The following is a 24,891-nucleotide window of genomic DNA, read 5'->3' on the forward strand; positions in this document are numbered from 1 at the left end:
ATGATTTCAAGTCTTTGTATGCCAGTCAAAAGGTGTGAATTCAAACTTACAGAAAGAAGAACTCCTTGGCTCCTTCTGTGACAAGATACTGTGTGAGGTTGAAGGGCCTCAGAAGTAAAGACCAAAGGAAGGAATGTCATTCTAGCAAAGAAATTTTTACTGTGACATCTCTCTTGAGAGGAAATTTAATATTTTTCCTGGAAGAAAAACACAACAATAAAACCCATAAAGGGCAGCCTTAATCTCTGCTAGGCTTATTTTTTTGATTTTTATTTTCTAGATGCCATTAGCAGAGCATTTGAATCTGGGAGAGTGGGTCATTGCAGACCAGGAATTGCTAGAAATCAGCAATTTTTATGACTATCTAATTATTTTACATCGACTGTGTCCACTCTCATGGAGAAAAGTCATTAGAACTAACAACAGGAAGGTAGAGCCAGAAATACATATAGCCTGCATGCCAGAAGAGATGCAGGAATGTTTTGAACTGCAATACTTACCAATTCAGCAGGTTTAACATATGCATGCTTAGGGCAGAGCTGGTCATTCATTTTATAACACCACAGATAGGAAAGCATGTTTGATTTTCATGCATGAAAAAAGACATTACTGTCAAAAGTTGTACTATCTGAGATTTCTACAGTATTCCTATCACAAACAATTTCAAGTTATTTGTATTGTTACAATGTGGGCACTTGAGCAAACTCAGTAATGTGCTGCATTCTAAATCAAAATTTAGGAATATGAATCCACTTGAGTACGTGTCCATCATTGTTTGTTGCACCATTCATCATCCTCTTAAACTCAGTGGAGTTGATCCATCCTGCTGCATACATAGTCATCCAGTTCTCAAATTAATGTTCTTTCAACACTACACTCTGGTTAAAGCAAGTGCATTTGGTTCTTTTGTCAATGGCAATAGAGGGAACTTGGAATTAAACCAAAAGAGTTATCGTGTACAAAACATTGGTAAACAAAAATAAACTGGAAAAGTACTTTTATATTATGTACTTTTATATTTAGTACTTTTATTATTCTTTTGTACAGAAATGTGATTCTTCTTTCCTTCTTCTGATGTTTTTTAAAATTACTATTTGTGTTAGCTGCCTTCTCTTTTTTTTTTTCCTCTCTAAGTACATCATTCCAGAACCACCCCTTTATCTCACTGGAGTGGCTATTTGTATTCACAGTATCTTCTGTTGTATGAAGAATGTCTTTAAAGAGTCTTTTGTCACAAAGAAACCATCTTGCACAGTAAGAAAACATTGTCACTTTCTTCATTTTTAACCCCTTTAAAAAAAAAAAAAATCCTAAGAACTTTCTTGGGAAGAGCAAGACTTGAATAACATGAAGCTCTTGTGCCTCTTCAATTCAAGGACAGCATGCACACATAAAGTTTTAAAAGTCTAAACCCAAAAGTAGCTGAAGCAATGAGACATGATTAATTGATTTGTATGGTTCCAGAGCTCTGCAATGCGTGTTCTGCCACTCCAACAATTTTCTTGAGGACATTATTTTTCAGCCTGCCCTTTTCGACAGCATGAGCAAGACTGCTGGGAAGTTACAGCCCCAAAGCTGTAATAAGTGGCAGAGATTCCCTCAGGCTTCAACACCCGTGTCAGGTCTTTTTTTCAGTGGCCCACCTGGTTAAGTCACTGCTAGTACAAAAAGGCTTAATTAATTCAACAATTTAGAATGGGTTCTAAGACCTCATTCTGTCTCAGTAAAGCACAGTTTCAGGAATCTCCCAGCATAATTTCTTCTTTCCTAGAAGAAAACACACTGAGTGCATCACATCTTCTCACAGCTAGGTAGTTAGAATGAAAACTTTCCTCTAGGATATCTGAAGATAAACCTGTTAATCACCCTGAGAAAAAGAGGATGGATTCCAGCCCCAGCATTTGAAAACATACTGCCACACATCTAAGCCCTGAGACTGTGAAGAAGTACTTCTGTGCTCGAATCCTTGTCCAGAGTTGCTGGACTTGGGGTTTCAGAGTGTTGTGGTTTGACCTAGCTGGCAACTAAGTATGACTCAGCTGCTTGCTCACTCCCCCAGCCCAGTGCAATGGGGAGGAGAATCAGAAAAAAAAAGTATTAAATTGTGGGATAATAATAATAATAATAATAATAATAATAATAATAATAATTGAACAAAATATAATGATGATGATAATGGTAATAATAATAGTAGTAGTAGTAGAAATGATGATGAAAAGGAGAGAGAGAGATGGAAATAAAATGCGAGAGAAAGAAGTGATGCACAATTGCTCACCACCCTCTGAGTGATGCCTACCTTGTCTCCAGCATTAATTTACTCCTCCTGGCCCAGTTTATATACTGAGCATACTCACAGCTCTGTGATATGGAATACCCCTCTGGCTAATTTGGGTCACCTGTCCCAGCCATGCTCCCTCCAGCTTCTTGCACACCTCCTCACTAGCAGGGCATGGGGAACTGACAAGTCCCCATGGTTTAGAGAAAGCACTATTTAGCAGCAACTAAAATATCAGTGTGTTAACATCAGTCTTCTCATACTAAATCCAAAACACAGCACTGTGCCAGCTGCTAGGAAGGAAATTGACTCTATCCCAGCTGCAAACACGACAGGGAGGAATGTTACAGGTAGCTGACACCCTAGAGCACAATAACATCTGGGGATGAATAAGCTGTTACTAAGAATAGTTTGCATTTTTCTTCGAGGCATGCCACATATTAAGTCATGCAAGAGATCAAATCATGGTGAGTGTTAGAAACCAACCTTTGTTTGGGAAAATTGGTCTTGCAACATTCAGAAGAGCTCTACATGGACTTGTTGCAAAGCGTGTCACTCCATTCTAGACTCAAATCCTCTTCTTTCATCTGCAAATTGTGCTCCTGCTAGCTATTCATGAACTTGATTTATTGATATCAGTGACTCAGTGGCAGAACTGGAATGAGAACTGGCATCTCCGATCTCCTAAACCTGTCTTCCACCCCGTAGTCAACATTGCAGGCCTGGGCCACTGCTTCCTGCACATAGACCTGCTAATCCAGGTGTTTTACAGGTCATTCTCCCCAGGCTTAGTCAGTGCCCTACTCTATTCTGCAAGCTGAATCTTCAAGGAAAAAGAAAGCTTCACTACTTGTTTTTTAGTTAGAGATCATCTCAAACTTCTGCAAGGATAGCCTGAAGAGCCCCCTAGGGTATCCAGTAAGTTGGTTCAACTGTCACAAGTGCCTAATGTATAGGAAATTCTCACCGTTTCACAGACTAAAAGTCATTTGCATTCCAGGGAAAGCTGGGAAAAGGCTGGCCTGAGACTGAGTGAATCTTCAGTCATGGGACTGGCATTTTTTTCCCCCTCCACAAAATTCAGCACCTAAACAGTGATTTTTCCGCAATGTGGATTTTGGAGTTTGAAAGAGACAAGAGGATTGCTGAAGTAAAGCTGGAAGATTGCTAAGAAAAAAAAATTAATGATGATTGGCAACTCAGTTAATATATTTGAAAGTCAAGACACAGCTACTGGAGCATTAGCTCAAGGGAGAAAAAAGAGATTTAACGCTGGAGTCTAGAAGATATACAAAAATCTTCAGAATGATCAGGATTTATGGATGCTTCCTCTCCCACCTGCTGGCACAGGGAGTAAGGAACCACATGTAAAAGCCTCAAAAGTGATTTTAAGAATTAGTAAAGATGTGTTTTGTAAAGAAGAACTGAAGTTTGGTTTATGCCTGCAAGACACCTGTTATTTTACTGTAAGGGGAGGTGGATTAATCTTGCTTTTGCAGTACACAGCAACATGCCATTAATTCTAGCAACTCCAACTTCAGCTAGAGACTGGAGCTGGTGCTGCAGAAAGGAGTGAAATGCATTGGGCTTGGAGAGGGGTGCAGGAAAGATAGCTGTGTGATTAAGGTATTTGACTGGGATCTCGGAGCTCTATGCCAAATCCCAGCTCTGCTACATATCCCCTGCCTGGACTAATCAATGCATTTGTATTATCTCAGTTCTCTAGTATCAAATGGAGACAATGGTTCTTCCCTTCATTCTGACACTACCTGTCCACACGGATAATAAGTTTCTTGGTATAGGCCTCCCTCCAGCTCAACAGAATTGCAATAGACTACACACTGGACCCCTGGAGGATTTCACCACCATTGTACAACCTCTGATGAAGTAGCTTAATAACATCTCAGAGGCTGTGTGCAAATAACAAATTGCAAGTTGTGTAATGCAAGCCCAGTTTGAACTTGTAAGATTGCAAGTTAGGGAGGACATCCTCCTTTGCAGCATTTTCAAACATACCTAAAGTAGGTGCCAGACTTAACCACTGAGGTTGGATCTTTAATGCTGTCCTGAACTGATCTGTCCTGTTTGCAGCATCAGCTATGTCACTTGCTGTAAGAGACAGGCTGAATAGTGGGCAGTCCATCTCACAGAAGAGTATAAGTCCTTGTATTTAGTATTTGAAAATCCCATCCTCGTCCACACAGCATAAAACAGGCTTTGGGGTATTGTTTACAAGTCTGTCTTGAAGTTGCAAGCCTGGCAAGTCTTCAAGAAAAGCCTGAAACAACACCAAAGTGATCTGTGTCATGCTTATTCATCTTTTCTCTGCAATTCAATCCTCTTTTTGCTTTCTCTAAGGCTTTTATGAATGCAGTGATACACATATGGAACAGGAACTGGGGTTTATAGGTGGATTAAACTGGTAGGAAAGCTTTATATTTTTAAAACTTTGACTAGAAATCACCAAGCCCCAGCTGTGTGGAACTGAGCTTTGGTTTTCCTTTGTTTCCAACTAAACAAGTGTCACAGCAGATCTCATGTCAGGTCTTCTTCCTCCTGATCTCAAAGATCAGATAATTTTCCCTGCCTTTCTTGTAAGACTAACCTTTTGGGTATATGGGAGATTTTGTTTCAAACAAAAGTCTGATTTATTTTTCTGTCATTACTCTCCATCCCATAGCTTTTCGGCATCAGATTTTATTGGTATTTAACAAACCCATTATTTTCCAACTGTCCTTTAAAACACTTATCAATGAACATATTGTAAAATAATAAAATGTATTTACTTTAGAAATTAATGGGCTAGCATTACTTTTTATTCCTTAAATTAAGTGGTACCATTTCAAAGCCATAAGCAGCTGGTATCATAAGCAGCCCTGCAGTGATAAACAAATAAACCCTGTAAACAGATGCCACCAACCTGGTTTTAGAAGCATTCTCAAAGAAAAGAACATATTTAAAATAGGGGGCTCTGAATTGTCACTGTAGTGGCACAGTCCCCTCTCTGACCACAGAAGACAGCTGAACAACCCTTTTGGGCTCTGTGAGCAGAGTAACTTCCCTTGGAATGGAAATGCTCTGGGCACAGCAGACAATCAGCTTTGCTCCCTGGAACCATCAGGGGTGATCACTAGAAAGCAGCATAAGATGATTACTTCCTCTGTGCTGGGAAAAGTCTGCTCTAGTGTCTTTCACAGCATGCCAGTTCAGAGCTGTTATCATCAGGCAGGCTCCAATTTTGCGCCATAAAATGCATTCCATATTTCCCACAGCTTTTACAAAAATAGGCTGAAGTTCAGGACGCATGTAGGCAGGGGCCTAATTTTATGCCCCTGGTTTTAAGTCCATTTGCCTCTAATAATGCTTCTTGTGCAGCTGAATTTAGCAGAAAAGTCTTGATGAATCAGGGCTGAATGTAGTTCCCTGGGGAATAAAGACAGCCTTGTCCCGTCCCAGGTACTGGGCCAATGCCCCTAGGTCATGTACAATACACAGGCTGCGGGATGGAGGTCTCTGCTGGTCCTGTGGATGCAGCAGTTAAGGGGTTAATCTCACTTCCAAATTTTGAAAGGCATTTTCCTAATATGGGGTGTAGGAGAATGTCCTGTTTCCTACAAAACAAGTCTGTTGTGCTTTGATGCTTTTCCACTGCCAGAAATACTATTATCTAGATTACAATTTATCAAGTTTTCTGGGTATTTCATACTGATAAGGTTTTATGCAGGATCATTACATATGAGAATAGATTTAATCCTGTTTTTAGTAAGCTTTAAGGACACTGAGGGATTATTTATGTAATAAGATGCAAAGTTGCTATGGAAAACGCTATAGCAACCTAACATCTTCACAAAACCAAGCAGCCACTTGTGACAGCAGTCTAAATTTACATTTATTTTAGTGCTATTTTATTGACATTCTTAGTGTCTCCTTTTGACAGCATGTTAAAATATGTTTTGCATTCATGCTAGAACAAAATTAACAGCATGTTGTTGGAATGAAGATGATGCTTATAATTCTTGGAGATAATTTTAGCATATTTCATTTTGTGTAAATAGCATTAAAATAATAGCGAAAAGATGCTCAGGTGCATCCCATCTATTTGTAATTGAGAAAACAATGTACATTGAAAGTAATATTTTACAAGTCAGTGAAAACTAAACTGCTTTTATTAGCTTCATATTGGAATGAAAATATTTTTAAGAAAAAAATGATTTTGTTATTAGAATTTATTTCAAATCCTATATCTTTTATTATAACTTTCTCAGTTCAGGATACAGGCTATAATTTTTCATTAGGTTTCATAAAACAGGGCATCATTTCTAATATGTAAACTTACAGTTTGATAGGGGATTGCCCTATTTAAATGGGACTTTTCTAAAACATAGGATAAAAATACACATTGCCCCTTAGGAGGTTAAATAAAAAGGGAAAGAATAAACAAACACAAAGTGATGAAACAGTCTGAACTCTGTCCTCTGCTTATTGCAGTTAATAATGAAACTCTCATTGAATTCAATGGGAGCAGAAGCAGGCTCTGTATATTGATTTTCTTCATCCCCGTCCATTAAGAGTCCTGAAGTGCGGCTGTAACATTGTTGAAGTGGGATGTTGGCAGCAAAATCAATAAAAGACAATATTAGAACATATGCTGTTTTCAGCTTCCTCACAATCTGATATAGCTTGTATTAGCATTCTTCTCCAAATAACATTTCATGCTTTCTATAAAGTGACCTTCCTTACAGTGCCCTCTCCAATATAAAACTTCTGTGCTTTTTCTTTCATATTTAGCCTTCAATAGAGTGAGCCCTATTTATAACAGTGAAGGTGGTTGATTCTGAACAGAGCACAAAGAACAAATTCCTTCAAGAGTGGCTTTAGCCTAAATGATATTTCTGACCTCCAATGAAAGATCATTTCTATTAGTGTTTAAACTGAGATCTAGGGGTTACATTTTCCTAATCACACTGCCCTTCATGCCTTCTTGTTTTTAGAAGCCCTTTTCACCCTGGCACATTAGAGAAACTAAAGATATTGCTTGAGGTGGAGATTTAGGTGCCTTCTTACCTGCCCTTATTTCCAAGAATCATCAGCCATTGCCAGCATGTCAGAGGAGATAATGATCAGAAAGCAGAGTCTTTTCTAATGTCAGTTTCTAAGCTCATAATTGCAGATTTGGGGATTGTTTTTATGTCATGAGACATGCAAGGGTGGCTGAAGCTTCTAAAGCATTAAAAGCTTCCTTTTCAAAGCATGAATCTTCTACTTTCTCACATGTCCAGCCGACTGACTGCCAGTCTGTGATGTGGTTTCATGCCAGGAGATAAAAACACACCCAGCAGAGTTCCTGCTTGAAGCTTTGGAGCTACAGAAATCCCCAAAATACTTCTAGTTAGTGATGCTGTTTTACTTTGGTGAATGAATCTGAGATTCAGAGGAGTTTCACAACATCCTGCTCTTGTTTTGGATAAAGGCCATCTCAAGAAAATAAGCTTCTTACTAATGACTAATATCCATAGTATAGCATTTTCATGACATGTATATTGTGGGATTTGATTCATAAATTTGAAAGCCATGTGGATTCAAAGCTGCTTGGAGGTGAGTGATCTTCTTTTAGTCTTATTTGGGTTCAGATTCATGGAGAAGAGAAGAGAAGAGAAGAGAAGAGAAGAGAAGAGAAGAGAAGAGAAGAGAAGAGAAGAGAAGAGAAGAGAAGAGAAGAGAAGAGAAGAGAAGAGAAGAGAAGAGAAGAGAAGAGAAGAGGAGAACTGTCCTCAAGGATGTGAAATGAAAGACTGAAGAACTAGATACTGCACCATTTTATCCAGTTCTCTCATGGTTCCAGTGTGTGACTCCTTGAACACCAGCATGCAGAAAGGTGGTTTGTTTTGTTGGTCATCGTTTTTGGTATTGTTTTGTTTTTAAATTAGGATTTTTATTGGGTTTTTTGTTGTTTGTTTGCCTTTCAGTGGGCAAAATAATTTGCACCTTTTGTTTATTTATCCAGCCCTCCAAATATTTGATGCATTGCAAGTTTTATCAGGTGCAAGAACTGTGCAAGCATATCTTTACAGCACTTGGATCAAGTGATTGCTGGGCTGCTTTTGCAACAGCCAAGTGCCCACCACAGATGTCAACTAGGTACCTCTCTGGAGGTACTTGGGTGGTTGCTAGTTCCTAACACCACTTCCTTCATTGCTTCTTTGTCATGTGTCAGATGCAGGCTATCTTCCTGCATCTTCCTGCCTCTTAAATTTGTCTGGAGACTAGTGAGCATTTTTAACAGTCAAGGAAGAACATTATAAAAAGCAATAACTCTCTCTATGTTGTTCTGAGATAGTCATCTGTCTCATAATGGTTTGTTGAAAGATTTTGAGATGTCTGTGCTGTAAAACCTTGATCCTACAAACTACTCCCTGCTGGTTGGAGGTTTTGCACTCACGTTCTGCTCAACACCTGCAGATAAAATGTCCTAAGTCGTGGCTTACTCAGAAAATCTGGTACAAGGACTGTTTCACACTTATCTCTTCAAAGCTACACACTCTCTGCAAATTTCAATAAAATGTCTATTTCTGAAAGTACCTAACTAAGCTCTGTAGAACCCTGTTATCTGCAAGTTTGCAACATTTTATTTTTTAGAAGCTGAGAAAATACCTGCTAAACATGTTAAATTGTGGAAACGCACAGAGGCATCTATTTACATACACTGAATATTCTGGAAGCCAAAAGAGGGGAGAAAAGGAGGTTTGGGTTTTCAGATCCAGCTCTTCTGAACACCCTTCCATTCACATAAGAGATAAATTGCTCAAGAAATTGTGTCTGAATGTGATGTTCAAAAATTACCAGCTTCATGTCATCATTTGCTTATGCCTTCTAAGGCATAAAGGGGTAAAAATGTACTCCCATTTAAAATCCATTTTTATCTAAGGCAAAAGTGACTGAGCAAGTATTTCAGTATTATGCATGATTTTAAAAGAAAAATTAACTCAGCCCACTAATCCACCACAAGGTTAGAGAGATAGCTGGATAAATGCTCTCCAGCAATTGAAGGTGCAATGGAATTTTGTTCAAAAGTGGTTTATCCTCACATTTATAGAAAGCACTTTACATTTATGAACAAAATTTGCCTGTTATAAATCATACCAATTCAAATCACCATAGTAATTTAAACCCCTCATATCAGCCCTTTCCTCACTAATGAATGTGACAAATTAAGCGATTCACATGCACACTGTCAAGTTTGTTTCAAAGTAACAATGGCATTTTCTTTATAAATCCTACAGATTTTTTTCAAGTTCTTACAGTGGTTTTGAGCCTGAATGCAATTCCTAGTTCAAATGCCAACAGCAGTGATGTCTGTAAATGCCAGTGCTGATTGTTTAAATCTGAGTCAAAATATAAAAGGCACTTTGACTTCTAAGGAGCAACCATCAGTGACCAACCTACATGGAGGTTTACCTGAATACAATAATCCTTGAATATCCTAAGTGATTTATGTATCACATGTACATGCATGCATACAATACCTTTGTGCAACAAATATAAGATTATGTAACATATGTGAAACACTCAGCTTCATCAGCATCTCTTCTGCTATGCAGAGTTCATGTCTGTACCCTCAGCTGCAAAGCACCAGTAGTACAAGCAGCATTTTCCATTACTGGTGTGGGAGTCAGTCATCAATGCCAGGTGGTATCTCCCCAGAAACCAGCACTTTTCTTATTTTCTTCATTCCTTCACCCTTGAGACTACAATTTCCTCTGCTCATTTTTAGTATTACATGAATACAATAATTTTTTAAATATTGATTAGAGGAAGAAGCCACTTCTTTGCTAGCATCTTTAAAGAACAGTATCTGTAAAAGTAACAGTCCTTTTTCTCAATTACAAAAAAAACAGTTGAACCATTAAAAGAGATGAATTGTTTGATTGATTGTATTTAACTGAGGCAGCACTTACTGGTAAACACAAAGTATCAGAAAAATTCACCTCATCACAAACCAGATACACTAATAAGATGTTAAGTGGCTTTTTGTGAATTTTCAAAATATCTGAGAATTGCTACTATTTTTGATCAAAGTTTATACTGCATTTTACTATGATGGCTTTCTTCCTAACCAGCTGAATCGAAGTCCATCCACCAGAGATGTCTGTGCAGAGCCACATCTTCTCTTTCCTGTCTCCCCTTATGCATATGCCAAGTCAGCCGGTATTGGTGCATATCATGGCTGGTGGTAGAAGAAATGCAACCCAAAATGTAGAGGAAGAAAGGGCCCTTTGCTTTAAAGAGGTGACCTGCAGAAACAGGTCTCCATGGGCCAGATTAACTAGCACCTGTCAAAATATCATTTAGAAGTTATGTAAGGTTCCTGTTCTCCAAAGAGATGCTGTCAAGTAAAATAAACCTAAAATGTGTCAGGCTTTGATATTATTTGTAACAACGTGATCTCTTCCAAATTCCAAATATTCATTTCAGTAATGTGATGTGACATCTTAGTAGGAAAAGTCCAAAATGCTTAATGCTGCAATTTACCTGGGACAGATCTGGGTAACAGGGGACTAGAGAATGTGCTGCAAAATAAGTATGAGTGAGGGAAGAGAGAAACATCTGGTCATGTCAGGCAAGTGGGAATTACAAATGAGCAAATAGATGGACTCACGCATTTAGAGCTGGAGATGAACTGAACAGAACAAGTGCAAAGGTAAAAGAGAGGAGGGTACAAAGAGAGGGGTAGGAAGATTGGCTAAAAGTGGGAAATTTTTCTTGCATCCTTGCAGCCGTTTGGAGAAAGTTGGATCACTGTTCAAGTGGGTTTTCTGCAGCCATGAGGTCCAGATCCCAAACTGATCACTGGAGTCAATGATCTGATCACTAGTAAGACTGTAGCAAGTAGTATACATCTTTATTCCTTGGACTGGCTAAAACAGCTAGATTAAGTAGTCCTGTAAGTGTTTTTAATTAAAACGCAGTTTGTTAGATCATGATTAAAAAGGAAGAGCTAATACTGATCCATCGTCTAGAAAGTTTGGAACTTCAAGATACTTAAACCAGTGGTTTTTAGTTAATGATCTCTCTAGGCCTTTAAATAAAATGTAAGATATCATGGGGGTCATCATAACGCCACAGAAGTTGGCAGCACTGCTCTCTGGGGCATTCTTAGTCCTCTGTAGAGCCAGCATTTGGCTATGACTTTTTGTTACTAGTCCCAGCTGGGCAATAATAGGTCCTCCCTTTCCCTGCACTTTCTGTGGTATTTGCAAAGAGATGTGCTTCATTACACAAGAAATAACAAGCCTTCATAAATTACTGGTGAGCCACAGGTGTAGTAAAACTAGGAAAGATCAGTGATATTGCTGATGTCTGCTAAGCAGGGAGAAATTTTGTAAACTGAGAAAAATCTCTCTTCAGAGAAACACTTTGGTTTCTCAAATGTGTCGAAGTCTGTCCTGAATGGGATGAATAAAATTGCAATTATTGGACTCATAGAATCATAGCTTGGCTTGTGTTGGAAGGGGCCTTAAATATCATCTAGTTCCAACATGGCCTTACACACTGCCAAGGGATGGGGCATCCACAGCTTCTCAGGGCAACCCATGCCAGTGCCTCAATATCCTCACAGCAAGGAATTTCTTCCTAATATCTAATCTAGACCTGCCCTCAGTTTGAAGCTATTCCTCCTTATCCCCTCGCTACATGCCCTTGTAAATAGTCATACTCCAGCTTTCTTAGAGGCTCCCTTCATTTAATTTTTTTTTTTCCCTTCTCTTCCTTTCTTTCTTTCTTTCTTTTTCTTTCTTTCTTTCTTTCTTTCTTTTTCTTTCTTTCTTTCTTTCTTTCTTTCTTTCTTTCTTTCTTTCTTTCTTTCTTTCTTTCTTTCTCTTCCTTCCTTCCTTCCTTCCTTCCTTCCTTCCTTCCTTCCTTCCTTCCTTCCTTCCTTCCTTCCTTCCTTCCTTCCTTCCTTCCTTCCTTCCTTCCTTCCTTCCTTTCCTTTCCTTTCCTTTCCTTTCCTTTCCTTTCCTTTCCTTTTTTCCCACATCCTTCCATTTACCAATTGTTTGCCACCAAGTTTTATGTGAATAGGAAGCCTGAAAATAATTCTCATGATTATTCAATTTGAACATCTGGTATCATCATGAATGTAACTGCTGTAATGAGCTTCTCTGCATTGAACATAGGCTGCATTGTAAGGAAAGGACTTTCAAGCAACTGCACCTGAATTAAACAGGTTTCACAAAAGAGTACATCGCCCTCCCGGTGTGCAGGGCCTAACTAACATTAATGACAATAAACCCTTCTCATATAGGATAATTAGTGCCCTCAGAGTTTAAATTTGCAGATACCAAGGCATTCAAATGAAGTGTGCTTAGCACTTGAAAATAATGTGGAAATTTCTTCATTGTTTGGTTGCATTATGTCTAAAGGGGGAAAGAAAAAACTGTTCATAGCTAGGTTAGCTTGTAATTGCTCCAAGTTATGTATTTTTATGCCATGCAAATTTTGTTTCTAGAGTTTATTCATGATACTTTGCTGGCTATTTTCAAGCTGTAAGCAAAGTGTGTTTTTAAAAAAAAAACTCAAGTGGCATAGTGTATTTTTGCAGGAATGAGGGAGAACTATGGAACAGGTATTTTTTAAAGAATGCATTATAGGAAGAAGGCTGCTTTTAACTGCTTATATCAGATATATTTCAATGCACTTGTCATTGACATCTGAGCTCTATGATGCCTTGAGAGGCTACCTAGAAGAGAGGCTAGACAGTGTTAAAGTAGGTTTTTATTAAAAGGCCCTCAAAGGATACACCTTGGGCAGTGCAAGAGCCCAGCCCAAGATGGATGCTGGGTCACAAGTTTTCACACTTTTATAAATTTTGGTCCATTTACATATTGGGTTTAATTGTCCAATTACAGCTTCAGGTTGTGAAGTCCCATCCTCCCAGATTGCTCTCCTCAGTTCTCTGTTGTTTACACTTTTTGGGCCTGAAGCTCCAACAGTGTCCTGGTTCTCAGGCTGGATAAGGATTGTTTTGTCTGTCTAAACTGTGAAGAGAACTTGCTAGGACTTCACATGAAGTTCAGAGTTATGTACAAATGCAGTACAGAATATGAAAAATATCAAAGCTAAAACTTAAGGCATCACTACGCTGGTGATGAGGTATTTGGTAAGTGTCCATAAAGAAAAGCAAGTGTTCTCTGGGAACTCAAGACTATGGACCAAAACTTCTTTAGAAATTGGATGACTCAGGATCCTGATGTTGTGAAATGGGCTCAAGAAGATGCCTCAAAGCGACAAAAGTGTACTTGTCAAGTCTTCTTCTTTCAGAAAGCTTCTTGTAGAATACAGAGAGAAGGATCAGCTTGGTGCTGGAGATGTTGGTTATCACCTGTCAAGCTGCTCCGCGTGTCCCTTCACCTCAGAGGTCATGCAGCTTGCCATCTGTAGTGAGGGCTGTGCCTTCCTTCCCACCACCTTGCTCAGCTCAGCTCCTCCAAACTTGACCTTCCCACACATCCCAAAGTGTGGGGCTACTGACTGACACACACACCCTGCCACTGAGTGATCATAATGGGACCCTCAGACTCTAGCACAAAATTAAATTTGCAGTGAGCTTGAGCGCCAAGCACAGCCTTAGAGGGTAAAAATGAATGAGGGTCCACTGGTCCTATCTAGTTATAGTAGAATTACAGAATGGTTTAGACTGGAAAGGACCTTAATGATCCTCTAGTTACAATTTCCCTGCCATGAGCAGGGCTGCCACCCACTGCATCTCCTATGACCATCCAAACTGTACTTCTGCAAAGACTATCTTCCTTACTAATGAAAAAAGCCATTACTGTATAACTTACCCTGTTTTCAACAGCATCAAAACACAGTTCATGTCCTTCCAGATCCTCCAGAAACATTTTTCCTTGCTGATTTTCCCCTGCTTGTACTGCTTCACAGTTCACCTATTTGAAAAACAAGCAGGCTAGCTAGAGGCCAGGGATAACTTCTATTGTTTGTATTTATAGTTGTGAACTTTGTGTCCTTATTTTTCTCCAGTCACATTTGTTCAGTCCCTCAACCTGAAAACTCTTTGAAGAAGTTTCTGTGTCTTGCAAGATGGCTTTTTTGACATTGCAAATGCTCTGCAATGGGAGTGATGAAACAAATTACCTTAATATCCATTATTTTGACATGTTTTGATGCTTCTCTTTTTGCTGTTATCAAAAGGAACATTATATCATTTAAACCCTCATTTTCAAGTCAGGAAATCAGGATAATGGTTTTAGTAGAACTCAAAAGGCAGGAAGGTTTGGGAGTAGGTTCTTTCTCTGTTTTCATCTGCCTCTCTATATCAATACATCAGCTACAGTTTAAAAACACTGAAAAATTCTGCTGGTTAGCTCAAAGTCTGGACAAACATCACAGAAGTTGTGAGATTTATGATCTATTTCTGAACAAATATAGAAGAATCTATTGGAAATATAAACTGTAGAAGTTCTGCTAGGACGTATAGAAAATCTTTAAATTTACAGGCAGGTTTTCTGTTATTATTTTTAGTGTTTGTAATTTGTTTTTGAGATACTGCCTTCAGATTTCTTCAGGCTCTTGAGATAACCTACTGCTTATGCTTTTCAACTCAGTATGTCCTCAGTATGCAAATTAGTAGACTGTCATTAGCATTAATTGAAATGTTATTAGGGCATCATCTAATGAGAAATCCACAATGCAGGTGTGCACTAGTAGAAATGATAGAAAATTATGAATTCTCCCTAATGTCCTTAATAAATAAATGCATTTGGAGATGTGGGGTGTTAGCTTTATTTCCTGGCCACTATGACATGATGTGGGTCATGAAATACTACAATTACCCTGTATCACCTGTGAGGCTTCCTCAGCTTTGGCTCCTATGGACTTTGATATGTGTTAGGTTAAATGCGGTCTCGAGTACCAGCTGAAAGTGAAAAGATCAGTGCAGGCCAGAAAGAAGACACTTTCCTAACTATCCAAGGTAGACACCCTAGAAAAATAAATTGCTTGCTTCTTCTGAGACATCCATCAGTGAATATGTCCTTAGATTTCAGTGGATTTCTAATCAGCCAGTCATTTCTTGTATTAAGAGGGTGCCTTTTTGATTTGGATCTAGTCTGGATCCACTAAATGGAGTCTATTTTGCTGCTAAGGCTGTGCCAAATTGAATACAGCACTTCTGCCTAGCACAAAGAAATCACACTAACCTCTTGGAAGTCTTTGAAATATCAGTGCAAAGGTTTCCCCCACGTATATATGTCTAATCTTCCTTCAGCTGCTTCTCTGAGGCTGGCAGGTATCATTTTGCATCCCTCAGTGAAAATGCTGTAAAGAGAATATTGAGCTGTTTTCCAGCTGTGTTTGTTTAGGTAGGAATATTTTCTTCTACTTGCAGCACAGGCAGCTATTTGGGATTGTTGTCAGTTTTCTTTTGATATAGATTCCTTGTATATAGTTCTTCTGTAAATGTTTTCAGCATTCACCGTCTTTTATCCAAAGATTTTTTTTTAGTGTGCCTCACAGAGGGATTTTGTAGATGAGTATCTGAACTACCAAATGTAAAATTGCTCGAGATGAGAACAAAATTTTTTTCAACTAAAACTACATTCATCAGCTTTGCAATGAACTCTTAGCAAAAATTTATGCAAAATTTGAAAAAAATTACTTTTTAAAATGCAGATTCTCTTTCCCCCAAAATTTTCCTCTATTTTTGATTTAATATTCAATCAAGTGCCTCTTTCTATATCCTATATAGATATATATAATAACATATAATATATTAATGTAACATTAATATTAATATCATACTAATATTAATTTATAATATATTAATGATATATTAATATTATATTAATATTATATTAATATATTAATATATATAATGCATATAATAATATATATTAAATATATAATAAATCACATATCATTATATATAATGGTTATAAATGAAATGTAATTTTAAAGAAATTATAGGAATGTTTTTCGAATAGAATAGATGTTTTGCTTGGAATAAAAAGAGACATTGAGATGAATTCAGAGTTATTTTAATCTTGGTGCACTAAAACATAAATATCTTAAAATTATAGTTATGTTAGGTCAACAGAAAGAATGTGTCTGATTTTGTTTAAAACAGTTATGCAGTGTTGAATGAGCTGGACACCCTGAGGTCTGTCAGATGTCTTCCTTTTGTGTTTTCTCCTTTTCTGTTAACCATTCTGTTCATACATGTTAGGAACCAACTATTTGCAGCTTTAAATTAAATAGCAAAGTATATAAAAATTAGTTAATGTCATATCATTTGTGGACTCTTATCTATAATTAATTCATTTAAAAGCTTGTGTACATTTAATACTGTTACACTGTTAGTATATGTGTTGCATCTTCCTTATTTAAGAACATATTTCTGCCTTGGACCCTGTTGCTATTTGCTCTCCTATGAGTGGTTAGGATGATCACCCAAGTGTATAATAAGGTTGATAAGGCTCTATACACCTGAGGGAATCCTGCCTATCAGAAATGTATCTCTCTGTATTCTTATTGTCTCATTTTAGGTGGTTTGGGATGTTTCATTTTGTCTTAAAATAGATTGCAACATCTTCCAGGCACAGCCTTTGTCTTCTGGCGTGCAGAAAAGAGCAGGGCCAACCTCAAATGGAACTTCTTGGTAGCACTGCAATGTAATTTTTGTTAGGTTTTAATATTACATGTTACATATAATTTTTTTAAGTAAGGACATAATAGCATTCAAAGGTGCATCTTTTTTTTTTTTTTAACAGTAAAAACCTGCATTGCATTCCTACAGGATAAATAAACAGTTACCTTCATTGCTCCTATGTTTTGTGACTTGTTTCATTGGGATTAGTTATTTTTTAAACTCTAATAGGTTCATCACATAAAGGTTACTTGCTTTTGTGAGAAGTTGTGGCCCTTTTCATTTCTCCTATTTTGCTGACCCTGTAGCAGACATCTCTTGCTGTCTGTAGCCCCACTTAATAGCCTGAACTCACCTAGGAGTACAGAAAGGAGAGGAAGTTCTCCAATTAGGCTGTAGTGAGGCACAGAAAACAGTCAAGCAGCCTTTCCAGCTAAGCCTCAGCTCGATCTGGGTCAGAGCCCACATTTCAGTGGGGGAATACACAGGCCTCACGCCCCCACTTGTGCAGCAGCTCTCAGAAGTTTTTTGAGAGCCGGAATAGATGATGAGCAGCAGGTGAACTGCTGCTCCCGAGTCGCTGGGGAAACTTGAGTACATCTCTGATGGTCTCTGTTCCTGTTCTCAGGGAGCTGAAGGGTAGGCAGTTTCTTGCTGGAATTTAGTGTTACATAAAAAAAAAAACAAACAAAAGGCATAAATTTTGTGAGAGTCTAATTGGTAGAAGTAAGAGAGTACAAATGACAGAGAGACTTTTCACCAGGGGCTGCAGTGACAAGGCAAGGGGAAACAGTTATAAAATGAAAAAGGGTAGGTTTAGATTGGATGCAAGGAAGAAATATTTTAGGATCAGGATGGTGAGACCATTGCACAAGTTGTACTAAATCATCTTTAGATGTTCATTCTAACACAAACTATTTAATTTTGACTTGATATTTTTTTGGACTGATGTTTCTGTTTGCTTGGCCTCATGTTTATTTTTTAATCCTTTCTTTTATTATAGCTTGTTGGCTTTTACAAAAAGAAAAACTGAAAAAAGTACTTCATCCTCTTATTTGCCCATTGGACTCATCAGTGCAATTTCTTGAGGGTAAATTTTGTCATGGGAGGATGATTGCATGCTTTTCAGAACAATTTAATTTGATGTAACAATACTGTAACTCTTGCTAAATCTTGCAGAGATTCTGTAAAATATCCAAATTAAGCACAGTAACCAATCCGTGTCTGTATTTGAATAGTAGCTGACTGTACTTTATTTTGAATAATGCATTTGCACTACTTTAAAATTAGCAAAAATTATCTGAAATTAAGGTAGATTTGTCCTACTGAAGATAAAACATTTTTATTGCTAATGAAATATTGTGACATTCTACCTAATTGCTGGTATAATTTCACAAATGTGCTGAATCATGTTATCATGGGGAAAAGGGGACTCTATCTACAGAAGGTCTAGTCAAGAGGTACCTAGTATTAAATGGAGTTAATATGCAATTTCATATCATTTGGATTTTAACCATACTACTTTTGTAGGTGGGCAAAAAAATTCTGTGATACGAAGCCTGAAATCATTTAATCAGGAATGTAAATCAGTTATGTGGTTCAGTTACCAAATGTTCATAGAACCAGCCATAGTAGATTGTTGTTTTTTAATTACAGCTGCTCTGTAATGTGTTTGTGTCACCAGGTTCCAAGAAAGAAAATAGCATGGTATGGCAGTTTGCTATGCCAAATGACCACTGCTCCTGCCAAATATAAATACTACCAGGAGTGGGTTCTTCTATAGGATGATAGCCACATCCCTAATTAATGAATGCCACCTTTCCCTATATGTATTTATGTTCAGATAATTTGTTTAAATAATGTTCCTACTACATGCTTTATAGCCTTCTGCCTTTTGCTACACAAATTTTAGCTTATATTGCAAACTGTGCAAGTCATTTGGCAAATGTAATTTCCATCCCTGCATACTAATCGATTTCTTCACAAACACCTGCTATCAGTTATGATAATAAAAATGCCATTCTAAATTGAAAAGGGGCCAAATGGAGCTTCCTAAGGAAATGACTTAAGTGTCTTTCAATGCCTTTAATGTAGTAATGTTCTTGTAGTGCCAACACTTTTTTCAGCATTTGCATTTTATATAATTTTTTTCTATTACATCATTTTTCTGTCTAAATGGTTCCTCATAACTGTTGCTGGGAAGTAGTTCATAGCAAGGCTGGAGAAAAATGTCTGTGTTTCCTCTCTCATGGGACTAAATCCAGCAACTCTGCATTGGGAAAATTCCTTAGCACAGACCTGATTGGAACATCTGGCCATTGTGCAAGTATAAATACTAAATGGCTGTATCCCTATAACATCACTGGGAAAACGTTGTAAAGTTGGTGAGTGCCTTGCCCTTGGACTGCATGCCAGTTTCTTCCTAAAATATAAGCCTAAATTTAGCAGCCAGATTGCAAGTAGCATTTGAATTATCCAGGGTCACTTTATGGCTTCTTCCATCCCAGGAAATAACCTTCCAGCAACAATCCTTGCCAGAACCTAATCATTTTCAGCTCTGCTGGGTCTTGTCTCAGCTCCGAAATGTCTCACTGGCATTCAGCTGTAGTGTCATCTCTCCAGACAATGTCCTCTGTGTTATTTGAAAAGAAATAACCCATTTCACTGATTTTTTTTTTTTCACATTTTCATTTTCTCTTAGCCCTAGCCGCCCAAGCATATGCGCTAAAGGAGGAGAATGATAGTCTCCGATGGCAGCTGGATGCTTACAGGAATGAAGTGGAGCTCCTGAAGCAGGAGAAAGGACAGCTCTTTCGAACAGAGGAAAGCCTTACGAAGGACCAGCAGCTGCAGTTCCTACAGCAGACAATGCAAGGCATGCAGCAGGTATTGCTAAGGAAGAAAAGAAAAGGTCTTCTATTTTAGACTAGTCATGCCATGGGGCTCTGCTGTACTCAAGACTATTCATTAAGGTCCTGATTTCTTTTCAGAAAATCATGGGGACTTAGATGGGGGGAAAGGGAGGAGAGTTTGGGAATATATTTAGGCATAATCATTTTAGGAATTCATAAACTGCAAATCCATTGATCATTCAAGAAAATTCTTTATGCATTTGCTAGTTATGAGCAAATTGCTCTGTTTCTCTTCTCACTTATTCCATCTGGCCCTGGTATTGCACAGAAATGTTTTTAAAATTGTCTAATGCATCATAATCAATGTTCTGTGGTGTTTTCATTTGCACTCATCTGCATCTTTTTTTCTGCTATTGTTTGAGAATGACTGAGACATCAGCGTGTCCAGACTACTCTCCTTAACTTGCAAATTGCTAGCAACATCAGTGCTATTTCCTGAGGTGTTATCATTTATGCTGACCCATGGATGCAACCTTTTCATTCAGACAGTTTTTAAGTGGTTTAGTGCAGCAAAAAAGCTTTTTCTCTGACACCAGTCAACGAGAAACTGCACAATCTCCCTGCAGGGGCAAAGGGTGTCAGTTTATCATAATTATTATCCTTTATTTGTTAGTGTGCTGCTGACACTGTGCTGGGTGAGTCTTGGCAAGCACATCCAGACTGCTCCACTGCGTTGTGTGATGTGTCCACTGACACATGAGCAGCCCTCACCCAGCGTGCCTGTGTGCAGCATCTTCCCTGCCCAGGCACTTGTGTTCAGCTGGTAGGTGACAGACCACAAGGGCAGTGGCTCAGCACAGCGCTGGGCTGTGCTCCCAGCTGGAGTGGAGCTTCTCAGCCTGGTACTGCAGAGGTTAAGTTTGCTTCCTTCATCTGTAGCACTGCTCACACTCCTCTGTCACCCCTGGTTATTAGATTCCAGAAGGGGACAAGTTGTACCCACTTCCAGACTGTACTAAGCTGCTTTTGTATGGCAAAACCCAGGAGATACTAATTTACAAATGAGCTGCCTTGTTGGGTTAGGAATTGCAAGGCTGTCCTGGTGCCCATCGAATCCAGCAAGTCTGCCAATCCCTGCTAAAACCCAATAACAGAGCACAAGGCAACCCTACACACACATATTGATTTCAACACAAGCCCCTTTAAGCCTGCAAATTTTTACAAAATCAGGGTGATTTATTGTATGGTGGAGTAATTCTGACCAAAATACTTTAAAAGTTGAAAATAAGTAATTGATAATTCAGGAATGAAATCTTTCCCAGACTTCAGAATTAAGTCATTACTCAGAAATACTTAAGGTTTCTGTATACTTTAGATAAGCTTGAGGTCTGTTCATGATCTTATCCTTATATAAATGGATACTTAAATATCACTGGTTTTAATAAATTTAACACCATATGTAAAGATTGTGCTGTATTTAATCCTGGTGCTAATTCTCCATTAAAATTAATGAAAAATAGGCATAAAATACTACTAAATAAAAATTCTGGAGCCCTAGCACCCATTTGACATTATTATAATTTTATGTCTGGGGTCTGGATGAAGTATAATCAAGTCTGTAGAATATAAATAGATTTTTATTGAACTTCAAGCAAATGCTAATAATGCAAATCAATAACGCAGAGTTACTGACATATCTCTCTGTTCAGCTGGCCATGGACACTGCAGTCTCTGCTCCTCTGAGAGTTCCTGTGTTCGTGACAGTTTTGCTGTGAGGTTCTCAATTTTTCTAGTTTGCAATCTCAGGGTCAGACCTACTTGCTCCCAATGGGATATAATTAGAGATGGCCCAAGGAGCTGGAGAAGACACTGCAGATAATCCAGTCTGACAATATGCTGAGGAGAGCAGCAACACAGAAGCACGGGAGGTGAAGTTCAGAATATTTGGTGGGAAATTATCAGTCAGTTAAGCAGCTGGATGATGGTTTTGGATTTCAGTAATTAGCCACACTCATGACATCTCATAACCTTTGTGATTTTCATGCAGTTAATGCATGAATATGTAGAAATAAACCTTTGATTTAGGTAGACTCAGTTTTATCTCAGCTTGGTTTTGTCAGTGTTGAGAGATGACAACCTTAGCTGAAATCCACTAGTGTAGCAGGTGCTCAGCATCTATGGAAATCAGTCTCACTATGAAATATTAAATATATATCCAGGACTTGAGTATAAATAATTTAACAAGAAGACCTGTATTCCCTTTTATCCTTTTGTATATATTAAAATTAATTTCAGACAAGGTAAACTGAATGCCACTGAATTCCTGATCCCTTCATATATGTCAGCATTGAAAAACATATTTCTCCTTCTTCTTTTCTCCTCATTCTCCTCTATTTTTTCATACACTTCTTCTAACTCTGAAAACTAGAGAACAAGTGATTTGAACTGCAGCCTGAAAAGCAGATTTATCTGAGAAAAATTAGATGCATTTTCAGAATCAAGACATTTTTTGTAAACATATTTGGTGCCAAACAATAGCAAATAACACACCACCGATGTATTTTTAATGTACTTCTACCATCTGGATGTTTTTCAGGATTCTTCCCTGTGTTTGCAGGACTGATGAAATGAATGTTTATTTTTCTCTTCCATCACTCCCACTGATCGAAAGTAACATCAGGAAAATCACACAGATGTTTGCTTGTGACGTGTACCTTATGGGCAGTAGTAGCAACCTCCTTATTTGCTGTGTCTAAAAAAAGAAAATCCTTTGGACTAATGACATTGAACTTAGGGGGTTTTAGTCAACTTCCTCCATAAAACTGTGTCACAGTTTAATTTCATACCCACTGTGAGATCTCAAACAAATGGAAATAATGTCTTGTATCCATGGTAACAAATGAGATACACTTTACCTGATTTTGAGATGGAAATTGAATTAACTTGTCACTGCTGCATAGGTGGTATTGCCTTCAATTTATTTCTATATGAGAACACACATACCAAGACGATCACTTTTTGAATGGTTCTTTTTCCAGCAGTGTTTGGTATGCTCTAAAAAAAGTCTGTGATCACAAGAAAGGATGTTTTAGTTGTAACTATTTTTGCAACACTTCACAGCACAGCTGTAAGAATTTTTTTAATCTTGCCTCTCTGTCTGAAATGTTTCATCAGATACATGACTATAGGTAATGCAGAAAATATCACCTAGTAGTGTTGCTTAATGGTTGAAATCATAAGCCTCAATTTTCAGTGGGTATATAATTTCTCCAAATTTTAACCATTTAGTTTAGCATATTGCATGTGGAATAGCAAGCAGAATTCTTTTGAAAAATATCCTCAACATAATCTTTCAGCCATTCCAAGAACAAAGCATGAAAAATATACTTTCATTGTACATTGTCCATCAAATATAATTCTTGAAGAAATGCACTTGCCACCTTTATTTGCCACCTTGCTTTGAAACCAAGGCTCAGAATTTAACAGTGAGTCTCTATTGAATTAATGATGTGGTTCCCAGATCCTTTATACAATCTGTCTGAAACTGATAGTCTTAGCAAGCCTTTGAAAAAATGTCAGTTTTCCACAAAGGAGATGACACTCATTAGGATGTGTTTGAGTAAATTTTAGATTGTTACTGGTCATCCAGGATTGTGGCTCATGAACCACTTCAGTGAAATGTTTTAAGCCTCAGGTTAATCCTGAGTCTACAAAGCACATGCCCTTTAGCATGACTCTAATTTAACAAGTTAGCTCTACCTTTTTTTGTCAGGCTTAACTGGCCAAGGTGTGGGGCCATGCTTGTACAGCTGTGCTGATTCCTGAACTGGTACATTTGCCAATGGGCTGGTAATTTTGCATGGTGCTTCACTGCATCATGTAAATGTAGGATAATGTTCTTTCCTCTCATAACTCCCCGAGCACGATGGGCTGAATTTAGCTCCTGCAGGCAAGGGTGTCATCCACAAATCCCCATTTAAACTGTGCTCCATAAATGTTATGTCCAGGAAATGTATACTAGTGCCTACAATTCTGCTATTGCACATGCTGAGATGTGCCGATTAAGAGGCACCTCATTGCCCCCATCCCCTGAGGGGCCTGAATCACTGGCTGGGCTTGGGATCATACCGTTAACACAGAGTGACAGCACAGGCTCCCCTTTGCTGGCAGGGGTGCATTAAAGCCCAGCCACGGGGTTATTGCAGCAGCAGGGGATGCGCCACAGTGCCTCTCTTAAAATTAGTGCTCAAGCTGGAAAGCCAGAACAAAGGGAACAGTCGTGTGTGGTGGGTGTAGGGCTGACAGAAGGGCTGATACACTGCTGGGAGTGCCACCAACTCAGCTCAGCATGTCTCAGCAGGAGACTGAACATATTCTGGCCCTGCTGATGACCCACATGGGTGTCACTCTGATGCAGTGTGATAAGAGTCCACTTTTGTCTTTTCTTCTTTTTCTCCCTGGACAATACCAATTTAATGTGAATTGCAATGCAGATTGTGAACCTGAGCACTCAGAAGTCAGGAGCTGCAAGAACCACTGCCTGTGCATTTTGCTTTGTATACATCAGAGACCCTTCCCCATTTGGTGCTGCAGCAGAGAGTGCACAGTCAATCATCACCTGTTCAGTACCTCCCTGTCCTTGCTGTTCAATATGCAGCTCAAGGTCTTTCTGCAAAAGCCACATTGCTCCTGACATTTCCTACATTTCCTAAACTGCAAAAGAAAAAGGAGTTTCTTTTGCAGTTTACTAATCATTTAACATGTAAAATAAATAGCACATGCATCTGAGACTGATACACTTCTTTAAAGAGCTCTGATAAATGCCAGATGACTAGCAATCATAAAATCACAGAATCATTTAGGTGATAAAGGACTTTTAAGATCAGCAAATCCAACAATTAACCCAGTATTGCCCAGTCCACAACTAAGCCATGTTCCTAAGCACAGCATCTACATATCTTTTAAATACCTCCAGGTATGGTGATTCCACCACTTCCCTGGACAGCCTATTCCAAAGCTTGACAACCCTTTTGGTGGAGAAATTTTTCCTAATATCCAGCTCTATCCTTCATTTCAGGCTTTCAGTGTTCATGCAGGGTAGGACT

The 24,891-nt window shown here is 38.4% G+C and overlaps 1 protein-coding gene across 7 annotated transcripts in view; it reads left to right on the forward strand.

Annotated features, from left to right (window-relative positions):
- Window positions 1-24,891, forward strand: part of ENOX1 (ecto-NOX disulfide-thiol exchanger 1) — a 356,085-nt gene that overhangs the window by 293,185 nt on the left and 38,009 nt on the right. For all 7 annotated transcript variants that reach the window (XM_071448309.1, XM_071448308.1, XM_071448303.1 and 4 more), the window contains one exon: window positions 19,636-19,820. In XM_071448309.1, coding sequence (XP_071304410.1) covers window positions 19,636-19,820 — 185 coding nt within the window. The remainder of the gene's footprint in view (window positions 1-19,635; window positions 19,821-24,891) is intronic.

The sequence above is a fragment of the Agelaius tricolor genome, unplaced genomic scaffold, assembly GCF_023055355.1.
Source record: "Agelaius tricolor isolate 1412-34295 unplaced genomic scaffold, bAgeTri1.0.p SCAF_26, whole genome shotgun sequence".
In the NCBI taxonomy this organism is placed as follows: Eukaryota; Metazoa; Chordata; class Aves; order Passeriformes; family Icteridae; genus Agelaius; species Agelaius tricolor.